General features: G+C 39.1%; 1 protein-coding gene across 3 annotated transcripts in view; it reads right to left on the minus strand.

Annotated features, from left to right (window-relative positions):
• Window positions 1-3504: 3504 nt before the first annotated feature.
• Window positions 3505-15571, minus strand: part of mmp17a (matrix metallopeptidase 17a) — a 140271-nt gene continuing 128204 nt past the window's right edge. For all 3 annotated transcript variants that reach the window (XM_048166210.1, XM_048166209.1, XM_048166208.1), the window contains 3 exons: window positions 14989-15141; window positions 10402-10659; window positions 3505-4210 (listed from right to left, as the gene is read on the minus strand). In XM_048166210.1, the coding sequence (XP_048022167.1) occupies window positions 3888-4210; window positions 10402-10659; window positions 14989-15141 (734 nt within the window). In that variant the 3' untranslated portion in view covers window positions 3505-3887. The remainder of the gene's footprint in view (window positions 4211-10401; window positions 10660-14988; window positions 15142-15571) is intronic.

A 15571-nucleotide genomic window follows, 5' to 3' on the forward strand; every position in this document is an offset into this window, starting at 1 on the left:
TGGGATAGGGTATGTATCTGTCACTTTCATATAGGGTATGTATCTATCTATCTATCTATCTATCTGAAAGTGACAGATGGATAGATACCCCATCTGATAGTGATAGACAGATGATAGACAGATACCCTAAGTGACAGAGATAGACAGACAGACAGATAGACGGATACATACCCTATCTGAAAGTGACAGATAGATAGATAGATAGATAGATAGATAGATACCCTTTCTGAAAGTGAAAGATAGACAGACAGATCTGAAAGTGACAGATAACCTATCTGAAGTGACAGACAGATATAGATAGATAGATAGATACCCTATCTGAAAGTGACAGATAGATAGATAGATAGATAGATAGATAGATAGATAGATAGATAGATAGATAGATAGATACCCTATCTATCTATCACTTTCGGATAGGGTATGTATCTGTCACTTTCATATAGGGTATGTATCTGTCACTTTCATATAGGGTATGTATGTATCTATCTATCTATCTGAAAGTGACAGATGGATAGATACCCCATGTGATAGTGATAGACAGATGATAGATAGATACCCTAAGTGACAGAGATAGACAGACAGATAGACGGATACATACCCTATCTGAAAGTGACAGATGGATAGATAAATAGATACCCTATCTGAAAGTGACAGATAGATAGATAGAAAGATAGATACCCTACCTTAAAGCGACAGATATCTAAAAGCCAACAGACAGAGAGATAGATAGATACTCTATCTGAAAGTGATAGATAGACAGACAGATATTTAGACACAGATACCCTATCTGAAAGTTATATATATAGATAGATAGATAGATAGATAGTCTCTGACAGATATTTGTATTTAGGCTAGTTTATATTTTTTCATTTAAAAGATTAACTTGTGGAAAACACTTTATTTCTCATGATGCATTATGCATGCAGCGTTCTTTGTATTATAATCTAATTCCAATTCAATTAAAACTCGCTCCAGTTTTTCTCAGTTTTGATTTTTAGCACAACACTGTTCAGATCCACATGATGTACCCGGTAAACTTGGCTGTAGGACTTGCTGAAGCACGGGCGTAGAATCAGCCTGACTGTTTTTACCAATCCAAGCCAAACCTATATTGAAACTTCAGGGTGTACTTCACAGGATCCCAGCACACAGTTCCTGGGCTGAATCAATGTAGTTTCAGCCACTGGCAAATGATCACTCTGCTCACCGGGCACAGACGGTCTCCAGGCAGCCGGTAATTAACAGCACTGCAACCTTTGATGAAACATTTTACCGCTCAAAGTGTTTCGGTTATCTCCACCAGAGGATAACCAACATATCATTCAGAGTCATTGGTTTTGCTTGCAGCACTTTTTAAAACATCTTTGTGTCGGCACCCACACACACACACTCAGGCACACGCAAAGTCTACTGCTTTTTCCCCCCATATATGGTGCGGAGTGGGCTCGTTACCAAGGTGATGGTTAGTTTCCATATTATGGAATATATGCGCTATCCTGGATTTACAGTAAGACAGGCACAAAATAACAAAGTTACAGCAGAATACATGTACTGTGTCTTCACACAAACAAACAAGAATATCATACCAACAGAGTTCTGAACGTTAAGTCAATTCTGATTGGTGGCATGATGTTATTTTAGTATCGCTGGGTGAATGTGGTGGGTGCATAAAACACCGGTGCGATGCGGTTCCTGCCGTCGTGTGACAGCAGCTGTCATGTCTGTGGGGGAAAAGCCGCGTGGAGCTCGCATTTAGACTAGAGTTGTGTCATGAAATTACTGCAGTCATCACGCAAGCTTACTTATACTTATTTATTTTTCTACAAAAATATTTCACCTTATAAAAGACAGCTTAGAATGTACATTGTTTTTTGCAACTGCCATAGAAGTTTTTACCTTAAATATATATATGTATTTATATATAGTATATAAGCATTTCTTTCCATATATGATCAGAGTGCACTCCAGTATGAGTCAAACATCCTCCCAGTCTTTCTCATAATGTCCTCTGCTCTCTCTGACTGGGAAAACTGTTGGAAAGACTGTAAGAAGACAAAAATAACTGTTTAAACAAAGCTGTGAAATGTTTCTAGCTGTGGTGATCCAGGCATTGTGAATCCAGCATCATGCACGACCTTGAACTAAACAAAAGTGGTGTTTATTACAAAAATACAGTCGACTGCAATCAGTAACTGTCATTGCTTTAGAGTGATGTGGTGTATATTACTAAAACAGTCAGTATTGACGATGAGAGTAAATATAATTGCTTAGAACAAGGCAGAATATTAAGAAACAGATGCTAAGACACTGGGAATAGGTGGATCAGAGAGGACAAGGAAGAGACGGTTACAATAAGAAACCCGTAGAATAAGTAAAGGATTATGCTTTTAGCAGAAAAGTGCCAATACAAACGAGTGACTGGATTCTTAAAGCACTTTGAGCAATTTTAAGGTTTGACTCATGGTATCCCATGATGCCTCTGAACTGCAGCCAGCAGGAAGCCCTATTCGTGAGATTTCTGCCACCTTCCTGATATCAGCAATATTACTACTATCGCTATCAATATTATCATTATCACCACTACTTGCTCTGGAAACGCCTCAGAAAGCTGGTTACTGTATCTCTTGAAATTCTGAAACAAAATCATTACATAAATCTGATAATGGATGTTCTCAGGTTTTGAGCACTACTACTAATAAAAAAATAAAAAGAGTATATTTTCACTTTTTCTAATAAAAATGTTAGTGATGCTTGCCCGTGCAAAACACGCTGCCACGATGGGCGTTTCTTGTGGATGTATTCCAAGTATCTGATATTTTGGGTCCTAAATATGGCTCATATCCCTCCTGCAGGATGTTTTTTGCTTGTTTTATTGTCTGCCAGGTGAAGTTGTGCATCTGATAAATTAAAGGATTAGTTCACTTTCAAATAAAATTTTCCTAATAATTTACTCACCCCCATGTCATCCAAGATGTTTATGTCTTTCTTTCGTCAGTGGAAAAGAAATGAAGGTTTTTGATGAAAACATTCCAGGATTATTCTCCTTATAGTGGACTTCAATGGCCTCCAAATGGTTGAAGGTCAAAATTACAGTTTCAGTGCAGCTTCAAAGGGCTGTAAACGATAACAGACGAGAAATAAGGGTCTTTGGAATGGAACGAACACGGCGCCAGTTTCGTTTTTTTCCGTAAGTAGAATAGGGAAGCCGTAGGACAAACGGCGTAAGCTTTTTGAAGAAAATGGTAAGCGGAAGCATGTGCAAGGCGTTAATTTGTGTTTATAAAGCATATGCAGTTGTATTTTTTCCGTTTTTCATTTGTGTTTTTTTCAGTTTACAGTTGTACGATTGTTTCGCTAGATAAGACTGGTATTGTTTAAAGCCCTTTGAAGCTGCACTGAAACTGTAATTTTAACCTTCAACCGTTTGGAGGCCATTGAAGTCCATTATATGGAGAAAAATCCTGGAATGTTTTCATCAAAAACCTTAATTTCTTTTCAACTGAAGAAAGAAAGACATGAACATCTTGGATGACATGGGGGTGAGTAAATTATCAGGAAAATTTTATTTAAAAGTGGACTAATCCTTTAAATGCACACTTCAATTTACATCTGTAGCACAAATGGTGTGAGATAAATCATGTGCCGAAGCTTAATACATGGAGTTGAGTTGGCAATAGCAAGCATCACTATGACAGTATAACAATAACAGATAATAATGACAGAATTTCCAGTTTCCAGAAAAAAGAAAAGAAAAAGTGATCCAATCCCTCTCTTGATTGAAGTGCTGAGTCCGTTCCATCAGTCTCTCATCGCTCTCTTCACCCACAGGCTTCTGTATGTTCTGCTCCTTGAGTCTTTTTGAGTACAGGCCTGTGGCTCTCCCCTTATCAGAGAGGAGCAGAGGAGAGAGCGAGAGCGAGCGTCCAGAGTGGCGCTAACACCCAGGCGGGCGAGAGGGTCAGTCGCGTCCCCAGCGGGGAGGCTGAGTCCGAAGTGCAAGAACAAACCTCGTAGCCATTTTCTGCATGGTCTGCGTGGTGCTGTCCGTGAAGCCTCGTGTTCGAGTTGTTCTGCATCTCCGGGGAGTCCGACTGCATTTCTGTGCACACCAGCCAGTCCTTGCCGATGGGACGTGGATAACCCGCTTCGACCTCCATATCGCTGCCCGCCACGCGCCAGTACTCCTTTCCCTTGAAGAAATACGACGCACCTGGGTAGAGAGAGCAGAAAATACAAGGAAATAAAATAAAGGTTGATGCATACAATGGATTTTTTTTTTCAGACCTGCTTTCATCTGGTATATAGATCATTATGATTTCACTTTCCCCTCTATATGGCTTTTGTCAACTCTGTTTCCTGCCGGAGCGATTCTAGGATTTCAGCCTTGGAGGGCTTGACCCTGTAGAATGTGTTGAGGATTGCTTTTCACACTGTAGTCTCTGGACACTGGTGGTCTGTTTAAAGGAGACCTATTATGCAAAATTCACTTTTATAAGTTGTTTGAACACAGATGTGTCCAGAGTGTTTGTAAACATGCAGCCTATAATGGTAAAAATCCGCCCACTCCTTTTTTTATAATCCTCATAAATCATAAACATTCTCTCCAGAGTCTCTGTATACTCTCGGCATCTGAGCCACTGAGGTTGAATTTCATTTATGAAGGAAATGTGCTGAATTAAAGTTGGTAAAATTATATATTTGCACAAATCATTTTACGCCAGACTGCTTCAAAAACGAGGGTCAATGCTGGGTTTGCACAAAAGATTAACATGATGGTACATGCAGGTCAATGAGTTAAATAAATCAATTTACATCAACAATTTAATCAATCAATCAATCAATCACATCATCTACCTAAATTTATCCACTAACCATTCAGAAACATTCAGTTGCATTCTAAAAGTTAAGTCTCTTCCTCAGTGTCCGACTCCAGTTCAAACATGTAAGGTTGAACACCGCCACTGACAATTTCTGACATTCTGGCTGCGTGAGATTCTCCAGTTTTGTTGTTGAAGCACAACAACATCCACTTCTGGAAAAGGTGCTCATGAGCAAAAAGGCATGTTTTTGCTCACACTCAAATAGGTGCAAATTTGACAAGTTATAATAAAAGATCTGTTGGGTATTTTGAGCTGAAACTTCATAGACATATTCTGGGGACACCAGAGACTTATATTACATCTTGTGAAAAGGGGCATAACAGGTCCCCTTTAAGACTGGCTGATAAAAAAGATATAAATATAGGGGAAAAAAAAAAAAAAAAAAAGTATCTGACTGATTAATAAACTCATAACAATGATCAAACTCAGTTAACTGACGGAATTGCAGTGGGTTTGTGAGTTGATAAAAAGCTAATAATTAATTAAATCATAAAAATGTAAAATTAAAATAAATTATTTAAATGAAAACAATCAAAATAAAAGATGAAATATTTTATATATTTATTTACCTGCATGTCACCAACATCAGAGAACCATGAACATTCAAATGCATTATTAATTTATTGAAATATTAACTTAAAATCTCAGGGCATAAATATTTAAAGTAAATATCTTATGTCAAAAGGCTGACAAAAAAGTTTGGAAATTCCTTAATTAACTGACTGTAACTGACATTTATACATATGTGTGAGAGATTTTAAAGTAATATACTGAATAATGACTCAATATTTGGTCTTTTCCTCATAAATCTTTCAGATGATTTTAGAAGAGTGCATATTCATGCAGATTGCTTTTTTTCTTTCTTTTGGGAGCTCGACAGTGCCTGGTCCCCATCCACTTTCATTATAAGTAAGAGAGCAGCTCAGATAATCTGCTAAATATCTCCTTTTGTGTTCCAAAGAAGAAAGTCTTATATGGGTTTGGAATGACATGAGAGTGAGAACATAAGGACAGAATTAAATATTTTTAAAATCAATTTCTTTAACACTCTGCTCAACTGACAGTAAATCACATGTTTTTTCGGGGGGATGAGATGAAACATGAGACAATAGCTAGAGTCTAGAATCACAACAGGAGACCTCCACATTTTTCTTCATGATGAAAAGCTTTTCTTCCAGTTCAGCCTAATGCTTGCATTTGTCCACTCTGAACAAGAGCTTTACTATCTCTCTCTGTCTCACTCTGCAGGTGAAATTGGCCTTCAGTGCTGTCTATTTGAACAGGACTCTGTTGCCAGCACCTCCTCAGGCTGATAGTTCCTCCCCCCGTGGAGGCCGGGACTGTCACTTTAGAGTGTGGCCTCTTGTCACTCCTCATTCCTGTGGGGCTAGCAAAGCCTTAGAGGATAACACCTGATGAGACAGCTTTTCTGCCCCTCATTCTGCCTACAGAACTGCTACTGCAAGGAAGAAGATCTGGTGTGTCGAATCAAGCCTAAAGATCTGTTCACACCAAGAACAATAATTATAAAGATAAATATAACGATCACTATTAGCATCCACACCAGCAGACTACTGTTGTCAAAAGTACCAACTTCGATACCAAGTCAATACTGAAATTTTAAAAATGTGACACTTTGAACACTGTTGAGTGGATTCGTAAACACCTCTGATTGTGTTCACACACTCAACATATACACTGTATTGTCAAAAGTATTGGGGCATCCCTCCAAATCATTGAATTCAGGTGTTCCAATCACTTCTATGGCCACAGGTGTATAAAATCAAGCACCTAGGCATGCAGACTGCTTTTACAAACATTTGTGAAAGAATGGGTCACTCTCAGGAGCTCAGTGAATTCAAGCATGGTACCGTAATAGGTTGCCACCTGTGCAATAAGTCCATTCGTGAAATTTCCTCACTACTAAATATTCAACGGTCAACTGTTAGTGGTATCATAAAGTGGAAGAAATTGGGAACAACAGCAACTCATGTGAAATCACAGAGTGGGATTAGCTCATGCTGAGGCACACAGTGCGCAGAAGTCGCCAACTTTCTGCAGAGTCAATAGCTACAGACCTCCAAACTTTGTGTGGTCTTCAGATTAGCTGAAGAACAGTGCGTAGAGAGCTTCATGGAATGGGTTTCCATGGCCGAGCAGCTGCATCCAAGCCTTACATCACCAAGTGCAATGCGAAGCGTCGGATGCAGTGGTGTAAAGCACACCGTCACTGGACTCTAGAGCAGTGGAGAGGTGTTCTCTGGAGTGATGAATCATGCTTCTCTGTCTGGCAATCCGATGGACAAGTCTGGGTTTGGCAGTTGCCAGGAGAACGGTACTTGCCTGACTGAATTGAGCCAAGTGTAAAGTTTGGTGGAGGGGGGATTATGTTGTGGGGTTGTTTTTCAGGGGTTGGGCTTGGCCCCTTAGTTCCAGTGAAAGGAACTCTTAATGCTTCAGCATACCAAGACATTTTGGACAATTTCACGCTTGGGAAACATTTGGGGATGGCCCCTTCCTGTTCCAACATGACTGTGCATCAGTGCACAAAGCAAGGTCCATAAAGGCATGGATGAGCGAGTTTGGTGTGGAGGAACTTGACTGGCCTCCATCAGGGATGGACTAGGACCAAAAATCGGCCCTGGCATTTTGACAAATACCACCCGTCCTTGCGCTCCCCTGCCCTGAATACGTATACCAACTCCTACTCTTTAAAACTACTAATGCCATGTAATGTGTAAGCAAGAATCAGTGAGAGTTGACACATTAATTTCATGACTGAAGAGGCCCTGTGCTTTAATTGCAACGTTTTCACAATAATACAACGGATCATCATCATAATATATATATAAAAAATATTTTACTTAGCCGGGAAGATATAAAACAACTAGCTTAAAGGTCAACTGATTCTCCGACCTTTTTTAACACTGCCATTATGGCTTTCTACACCCGCACACTTAGCCAAACTGCAATCATACAGTGTATAGCCTGCCTACTTTTATTGTTGTAGTGTTATCATCAACAGTTTGTCCACCACTTGTTTTTGGCTCATTTTTATCAAGGCTTACCGCAGGTTCTACCCTCACTCCCTCATCTCTGTCCCTCTCCTCTTGAGTCTCCTCCTCACTAACACTGTTATGCTGCATTCACGCACACTCGTATTTACCGAAATCTTGAGATGACAACACGTGACATTGTATTCGGAGCTGTTCATGTTCTTTGACTGGGAATTATGCGTTTCTATGGCACCACTATCAACGCATAATGAATCTACAGCGGTCAGGTGGTATAGCAGCCACATGGTACATCTGGGAGCTTTCAGAAAACTTCCATCTTACAAGCTGTAATTACGAGCTCTACGAGGACGTGAATGCTTTTTACAAGCAGGAATCTCGTAACTACAGGAATTACGAGGCCGCGTGAACGCACCTTTAATGCCACTGCCGCCGACACCAACACCACTTTCATCAGCCACGGGAGCTGGTGAAGGTCCTGCTACTGCCGAAAACATTTGTGTCAATTTGACACATTTGGCAGCGTTATTTTCACTCATGCAGCTTCTCTGCACTTCCTTTGCATTTCTTCTCCATGATCACACTGAAACTACGTGCAGGCAGAAATCCCATAGATGGTGCTGTTCAAAGATATGATTGGGCCAGTCCAGTGTCAATCAAGAAAACAACCAATGGGCTGCTGAGCTACGTGTTTCATGGGCCGCGTCTGTCAGAAGGAAAAAAACTTAGCCTATGTGATATTTTTGACTAAAGTGTTTTGGGCAGCCCAGTGTCAATTGAAAAAACATTGGGCTGCCCATCTAAGCCTACCACTTTTATATGCCTGTTCATGGGCCGAGAGATTTTATTTTTTTTTTTGCAAAAAAAAGCACGTCGGCCCACCGGGAAAGTGCCCGGTATGCCAGATGGCCAGTCCGCCCGTGGCCTCCACAGTGTCCTGATCTCATCCCAATAGAACACCTTTGGGATGAATTAGAGCGGAGACTGTGAGCCAGGCCTTGAATGCGTCAACACAATGGCCAATCAGAAGTGTTTATGAATCTGCTCAACAGCGCTCAAAGGATTTTGATTATCGTTCAACAGCTGGAAAAAAACAATATAATTTTTCAGTGCCGTTATCATTATAGTTGTGGTGTTGACTCCGTATTCTTTTATATTTAAAACGATATTTTGAGCTATATTTTTATTGTTATAGTAAATGGTGATTATAAGTGAATTAACAATATGCAAAACTGCAAAGATGATTTCTTAGGGGGGATAAAACAGCGCAAACAAAAGGTAAAAAAAAGAAGAAGAAATGCACCCTAACTTGCCATTTTATACATATGCCATGAGATAAGGAAAAAAACAGCGAGACCTGACACAATGATAAAAAACGTTCACCTGCATGTCTTTATAGGCTAACACTAAGCATAATATGCAAAATAACTGACCTTCACATTCATACAAATGATGGGATGTTTCACTTGTGGGTGACATTTCAAAAATGTTCAAAATGCTTTAATGCTAATTACAGGGGCTGCAAGTAATTACTTTGTTGGAATACCACACATAAAATGTCCTAAGCGATATCTGAAATATGAAATATGTATCCTGATAAATCATACTCATCTATGTGACCATCCTAAACTCTCCAAAAAGAAAAAAGGGGACGTGGCCTGTATTTCTTTCACATCAGAAATAGGCTTTCTACCTGTCAAACATTTTGCATATTTAGATTTGCTGACATTCTACAGTCAAGTTGATAACTGCGTTCAACATTTTGAATGATTTCATGCATTAACTCTAGCCCTAGTATAAATGCGAGAGAAAAACATGGAAAAAAATGGGGAAAAAAGTAGCTGTATGTGTTTTTAAACGAAAGTGCTCAGAAAAATGCATTTGCAAGCTTTGCTTTTATCGAACACATGCTTTATTTGATCCACAGAATTGCAATTGACTGGTCTTCATCCTTGAGGACACCACAAGGAGCTCACTGTGCATTAGACACAATGCTGTGCATTAGGCATGACAGGACATTATGCCCAGTTTTCCATTCTGCTCACATAGACCTCAAAACTGCTGCTATGACAACCACACAATCAAAACACCTGCACTGCTAACATCCTCTCCACCCGAATAAAACCATTTCTTCCAAGGTTGATCGGGTTGTACAACTGTACACAGTCCCTTTTAAATCATGTATAAAGCTTTAAAGAGTCATTTCTGAGATGTTATTAGATATTTATTGCACATGATGGAAGATAATATTAGCATCAATTTGAATTTTAGAAGGAAAGTGGTTAATTTAATTTTTTTATTCCAGAGTCTATTTTTAAGTTCAAATAGGGCAAAACGTCAAAGTATCACCAAGTTATGTTTACCACAGGCTTTATTTTACTCATAAACTGAAAAACCCTATTATAAAACCCCATGGAAAAATCTCAAAAGAACCAGTGGCGAATTAGTCTTCCAGGTTCTGACGATTCATTATTCTGATGGTGAATAATACGATTCGCCACACTTACTGTCAGACCACCGCATGGCATCATCCAGTTGAGATGGGATCCCTTTCCACAGCGCTGTGTCTTTTGGGTAGCCGAGGTCCATGCGACGCAGATGGTCATCGTAGCGCCAGTAACGGCTGTCCTTGAAGAAGTAGGTCTTCTCATTGTGCAGCCAAACAAAAACTGCATCCACTCCTTCCGCGGGCAGCCCAAAGTCACTGACAGGTCGTGGGTAGCCCTCTTCAACGTTATTGTCCTTGAACACCCAATATTTCCCTCCTAAAGAAGTGAGAAGAACTTATTGTGAAGTAGGAAAATGTTAAAGGCTTTCTTTACCAGAAGACCAGATTAGAAAACACAGACCTGCTGTGAAATGCATTTAAATGCTCTAAATATACCACATTTCTTTTTACCTCAATGCTTTTGAGCTTCAAAACACTCTTACATTTTATCTTTGAAGGACATTGTTCACTTTATAGTCTAACTCTTATTAAAAATGACATTTACATAACTAGAAAGCATTACATTTCAATCAAAGTTTCGTAAGAATGAGTGTTTATGCTCTAGGGAGCATTTAGCTTAAAATGCCTTGAATTAACTTGCAATCAGAGGGTCTTTTTGAAATATAGCACAAAAAAAGCTTTTGAGAGATGTTCTTGATCTCTAACTGTGGAATTACCACAGATTACAGACTGCCAAAAGCAACAAGCATAGTAGACTGGACATTTTCAGAAGGAAATGTGTTGCACAAAACATCACCACAATCCTGTGGTTGCTATTTCTATCTATTCTTTTCTATCAGTTTCAGTTACAATTAACAGCAAGCATAATCAGTGTGCTGTATACCTTCATGTAGTCACTACAACCTACCCATGAGCACTCTTTAGCACAATAGTAACCACAAAAACTTCAACATTATTGACAGCTAGTAGTGAAAATGGGTACTGCAGTCCAAATTCAAAATATCGGAGAGAGTTGTTTCCCCCCACCCCACGCTCCTCAGACTTAAAGCTCATGAAGGTTGCCAGATTGAGGACATGCAGCAGGGTCAAGTGCAATTAAGTTGTTTAGCTAATGTATATGTTTTTTAACTTTAGTTAGTGTGCAATGTTGCTGCTTGAGCATAAACAGTATCTGCAAAGTTACAGCGCTGAAAGTTCAATGCAAATGGAGATATTGTCTTTTAAAGTTATGGCAGTTTATTGCCTACAAAAACGACCGGTTTGAACTACAACAAGCTTCTTCCCGGGTTGGTGACATCATAAACCCTGCAAAACACGCCCCCAGGAACACGCAACAAAGTGGGCGAGGCCGTGTCATGCAGCATAATGAAAGCGGAAGAGTTGTGTACACCGGACGCGAGCGGCACGTCAAAAGATAATAGAACCCATTGTAATCTGTGATATTTTCTACACTGGATGCGATGCTGAAGACAGCTTCCAGAATCTACACGAGTTCAATGCTGGATTTGCACAAAGCTAGGCTTTTACTGAAAGATGGAGCAGTTCCCACTTTAAGAGCAGAAGCTGCTGTTTATTGGCTTCAAACTGTAAGTACGTTTTATTGTTTGTACATGTCTTTTAAAGGTATAGTTCTGTTGCTATTTTTTGGTTGCATCAAGGACATATACAAAGAGCAACTCGTTTTTGCTTTGCTAGCCAGTTAGCTGTATTATAGTGCATACTTCTCAAACAAACACAAATAAACTTCTATGTTCATAGACAAACAGTTTTGTTCATGCCGTAAATTAAACACTACCTTTACAAAAATGCGACTACTCAGTCATGTATTCGGCTACAGTAAAGCTTTAATCAGGATAAAACTGTATATTGAAAGCTAACAAACAGCAGTGACAGCATATCTAAACACTTTGACACAAATACTAAATGAAATACCATTCTTAAACGTCCTTTAAAAGCCGTGATTGCTGTTCATCTGGGTCTGATTCGGGCTCAATTTGATACAGCAATATAATCAAATTGAGCATACAATCGTACATGACCGAAGCCCACGTAACCGGTAACAAATGGTAAGGGGCGTGGCGTTTCCGGACGCTTCAGCGAATCACGATGGCTCTGGATTACACTGGACCCGCTAACCAATCTGAGCACATTGCATATTTCGGAGGGAGTGGCTTCATAGAAGCAGGAAGTCAAATGAGCCGTTCATATGACAGTGGAAACAGAGGTGTAGAATATAGCTAAAATATATGAATAAATACAGCGTTTTCAAAAAAACGAAGCATTAAGACATGTTAAACTGCACCCCAAAAACACAATCAAGCCTAGAAAAAAACATTGAACCACCCCTTTAATTGCTTAGGCTTTTTGGGTCAGGTAGAATCTGCGATTTCTGACATAGTTAATTTGCTTGGGGCAATATGGCGACAACCCGGGGTGTCAAAATACTATTGGGTAAATTGGCAGTGACCAGGATAACACAGACCAAAACAAAAACAGACATTCTGACACGGAACGTACATTTCAAAGTAGAATGCAATGATTGGACGAACATTTTTTGGTCCTGAGGCTTCCAGAGAAGATATACAGGTGCTGGTCATATAATTAGAATATCATCAATAAGTTGATTTATTTCACTAATTCCATTCAAAAAGTGAAACTTGTATATTATATTCATTCATTACACACAGACTGATATATTTCAAATGTTTATTTCTTTTATATTGATGATTATAACTGACAACTAAGGAAAATCCCAAATTCAGTATCTCAGAAAATTAGAATATTGTGAAAAGGTTCAATATTGAAGACACCTGGTGCCACACTCTAATCAGCTAATTAACTCAAAACACCTGCAAAGGCCTTTAAATGGTCTCTCAGTCTAGTTCTGTAGGCTACACAATCATGGGGAAGACTGCTGACTTGACAGTTGTCCAAAAGACGACCATTGACACCTTGCACAAGGAGGGCAAGACACAAAGATCATTGCAAAAGAGGCTGGCTGTTCACAGAGCTCTGTGTCCAAGCACATTAATAGAGAGGCGAAGGGAAGGAAAAGATGTGGTAGAAAAAAGTGTACAAGCAATAGGGATAACCGCACCCTGGAGAGGATTGTGAAACAAAACCCATTCAAAAATGTGGGGGAGATTCACAAAGAGTGGACTGCAGCTGGAGTCAGTGCTTCAAGAACCACTACGCACAGACGTATGCAAGACATGGGTTTCAGCTGTCGCATTCTTTGTGTCAAGCCACTCTTGAACAACAGACAGCGTCAGAAGTGTCTAAAGACAAAAAGGACTGGACTGCTGCTGAGTGGTCCAAAGTTATGTTCTCTGATGAAAGTACATTTTGCATTTCCTTTGCAAATCAGGGTCCTAGAGTCTGGAGGAAGAGAGGAGAGGCACACAATCCACGTTGCTTGAGGTCCAGTGTAAAGTTTCCACAGTCAGTGATGGTTTGAGGTGCCATGTCATCTGCTGGTGTTGGTCCACTGTGTTTTCTGAGGTCCAAGGTCAACGCAGCTGTATACCAGGAAGTTTTAGAGCACTTCATGCTTCCTGCTGCTGACCAGCTTTATGGAGATGCAGATTTCATTTTCCAACAGGACTTGGCACCTGCACACAGTGCCAAAGCTTCCAGTTCCTGGTTTAAGGACCATGGTATCCCTGTTCTTAATTGGCCAGCAAACTCGCCTTACCTTAACCCCATAGAAAATCTATGGGGTATTGTGAAGAGGAAGATGCGATATGCCAGACCCAACAATGCAGAAGAGCTGAAGGCCACTATCAGAGCAACCTGGGCTCTCATAACACCTGAGCAGTGCCACAGACTGATCGACTCCATGCCACGCCGCATTGCTGCAGTAATTCAGGCAAAAGGAGCCACAAATAAGTACTGAGTGCTGTACATGCTCATACTTTTCATGTTCATACTTTTCAGTTGGCCAAGATTTCTAAAAATCCTTTCTTTGTATTGGTCTTAAGTAATATTCTAATTTTCTGAGATACTGAATTTGGGATTTTCCTTAGTTGTCAGTTATAATCATCAAAATTAAAAGAAATAAACATTTGAAATATATCAGTCTGTGTGTAATGAATAAATATAATATACAAGTTTCACTTTTTGAATGGAATTAGTGAAATAAATCAACTTTTTGATGATATTCTAATTATATGACCAGCACCTGTATGTATTTTTTTTAATAATGAGACCACTTCTATTTTTGATTGCTATCAGGATGTGAAGAGAGTTTCAACCAGAATAACAGAAATTGCCTACCCTACCTTTAAGATGCAATCATCAACATTATTAATGATCAACCCCTTAAAAGTAATGTTTGGAACAAAGTTTAATTAAATCAGTTGGATGTTTAATTTGGAACCATGCATTTTTTAAAGGTAATTATTCTGGAAATGTTATATTTTTTGGAAAATGTTTACATCTCTGAGACAAGCTGCATGACTTCAGGTACCAATCATATCTGTAGCATCATGTCTATAAACAGTTTAGGATGAGTCATGTGTCAAAGTGTAATACTTAAGGTGAGACAAAACAGTTAAAATGTAGTTACAAATATGCAAAAGGTTATACTAAAAGGTTATATTAAATTTATATAATTTATATAAAATTTAATAATCCAGGCATTTACCTTTAAAGAACACTATCCTATGGTCTCCAGGTCTCTCATATACAGCATCAACACTGTCCAGGTTGGCAGGCAGGCCTCTCCAGAAGCGATGGATCTGAGCTGGCCTTAATGACACCAGGTGCTTTTCACGTGTCAGACGCCAAAAATACTTCCCTGATGAGAGGTTTGACAGTAAGAATGTGTTATTATTTGTGTTTATGTAAGCTTATGGTGTAATTATGTGCAATCACATGATGTATAAGGGACATTGGTTAATAAAGCGAGGAATGTGTGCATGCCCGGGGCAGTGGGTAGGAGGGTGCCCAGCTGGCAGAAACAGCCAAACAAATACAACATGCAAATGATAATGTATCAAAATGCAGGCAGTAAAAAAATATAAATAAATATTAGATGAATAAAGGTTAGAAGTGTTGTCAACTAACAGAAATAAAATGTATAAAAAATAGAATAAATAGAAAAAATAAATAAACTGAAAATACTAAAATAGATTGATAATGCAAAAAATATTTTTTATCAATATTTATAAAATACTTACAACAAGATACATTTACTTAAGCAGCAAACATTTATTTAACATTTTATT

Source organism: Megalobrama amblycephala, linkage group LG18, assembly GCF_018812025.1.
Source record: "Megalobrama amblycephala isolate DHTTF-2021 linkage group LG18, ASM1881202v1, whole genome shotgun sequence".
Taxonomy (NCBI): domain Eukaryota; kingdom Metazoa; phylum Chordata; class Actinopteri; order Cypriniformes; family Xenocyprididae; genus Megalobrama; species Megalobrama amblycephala.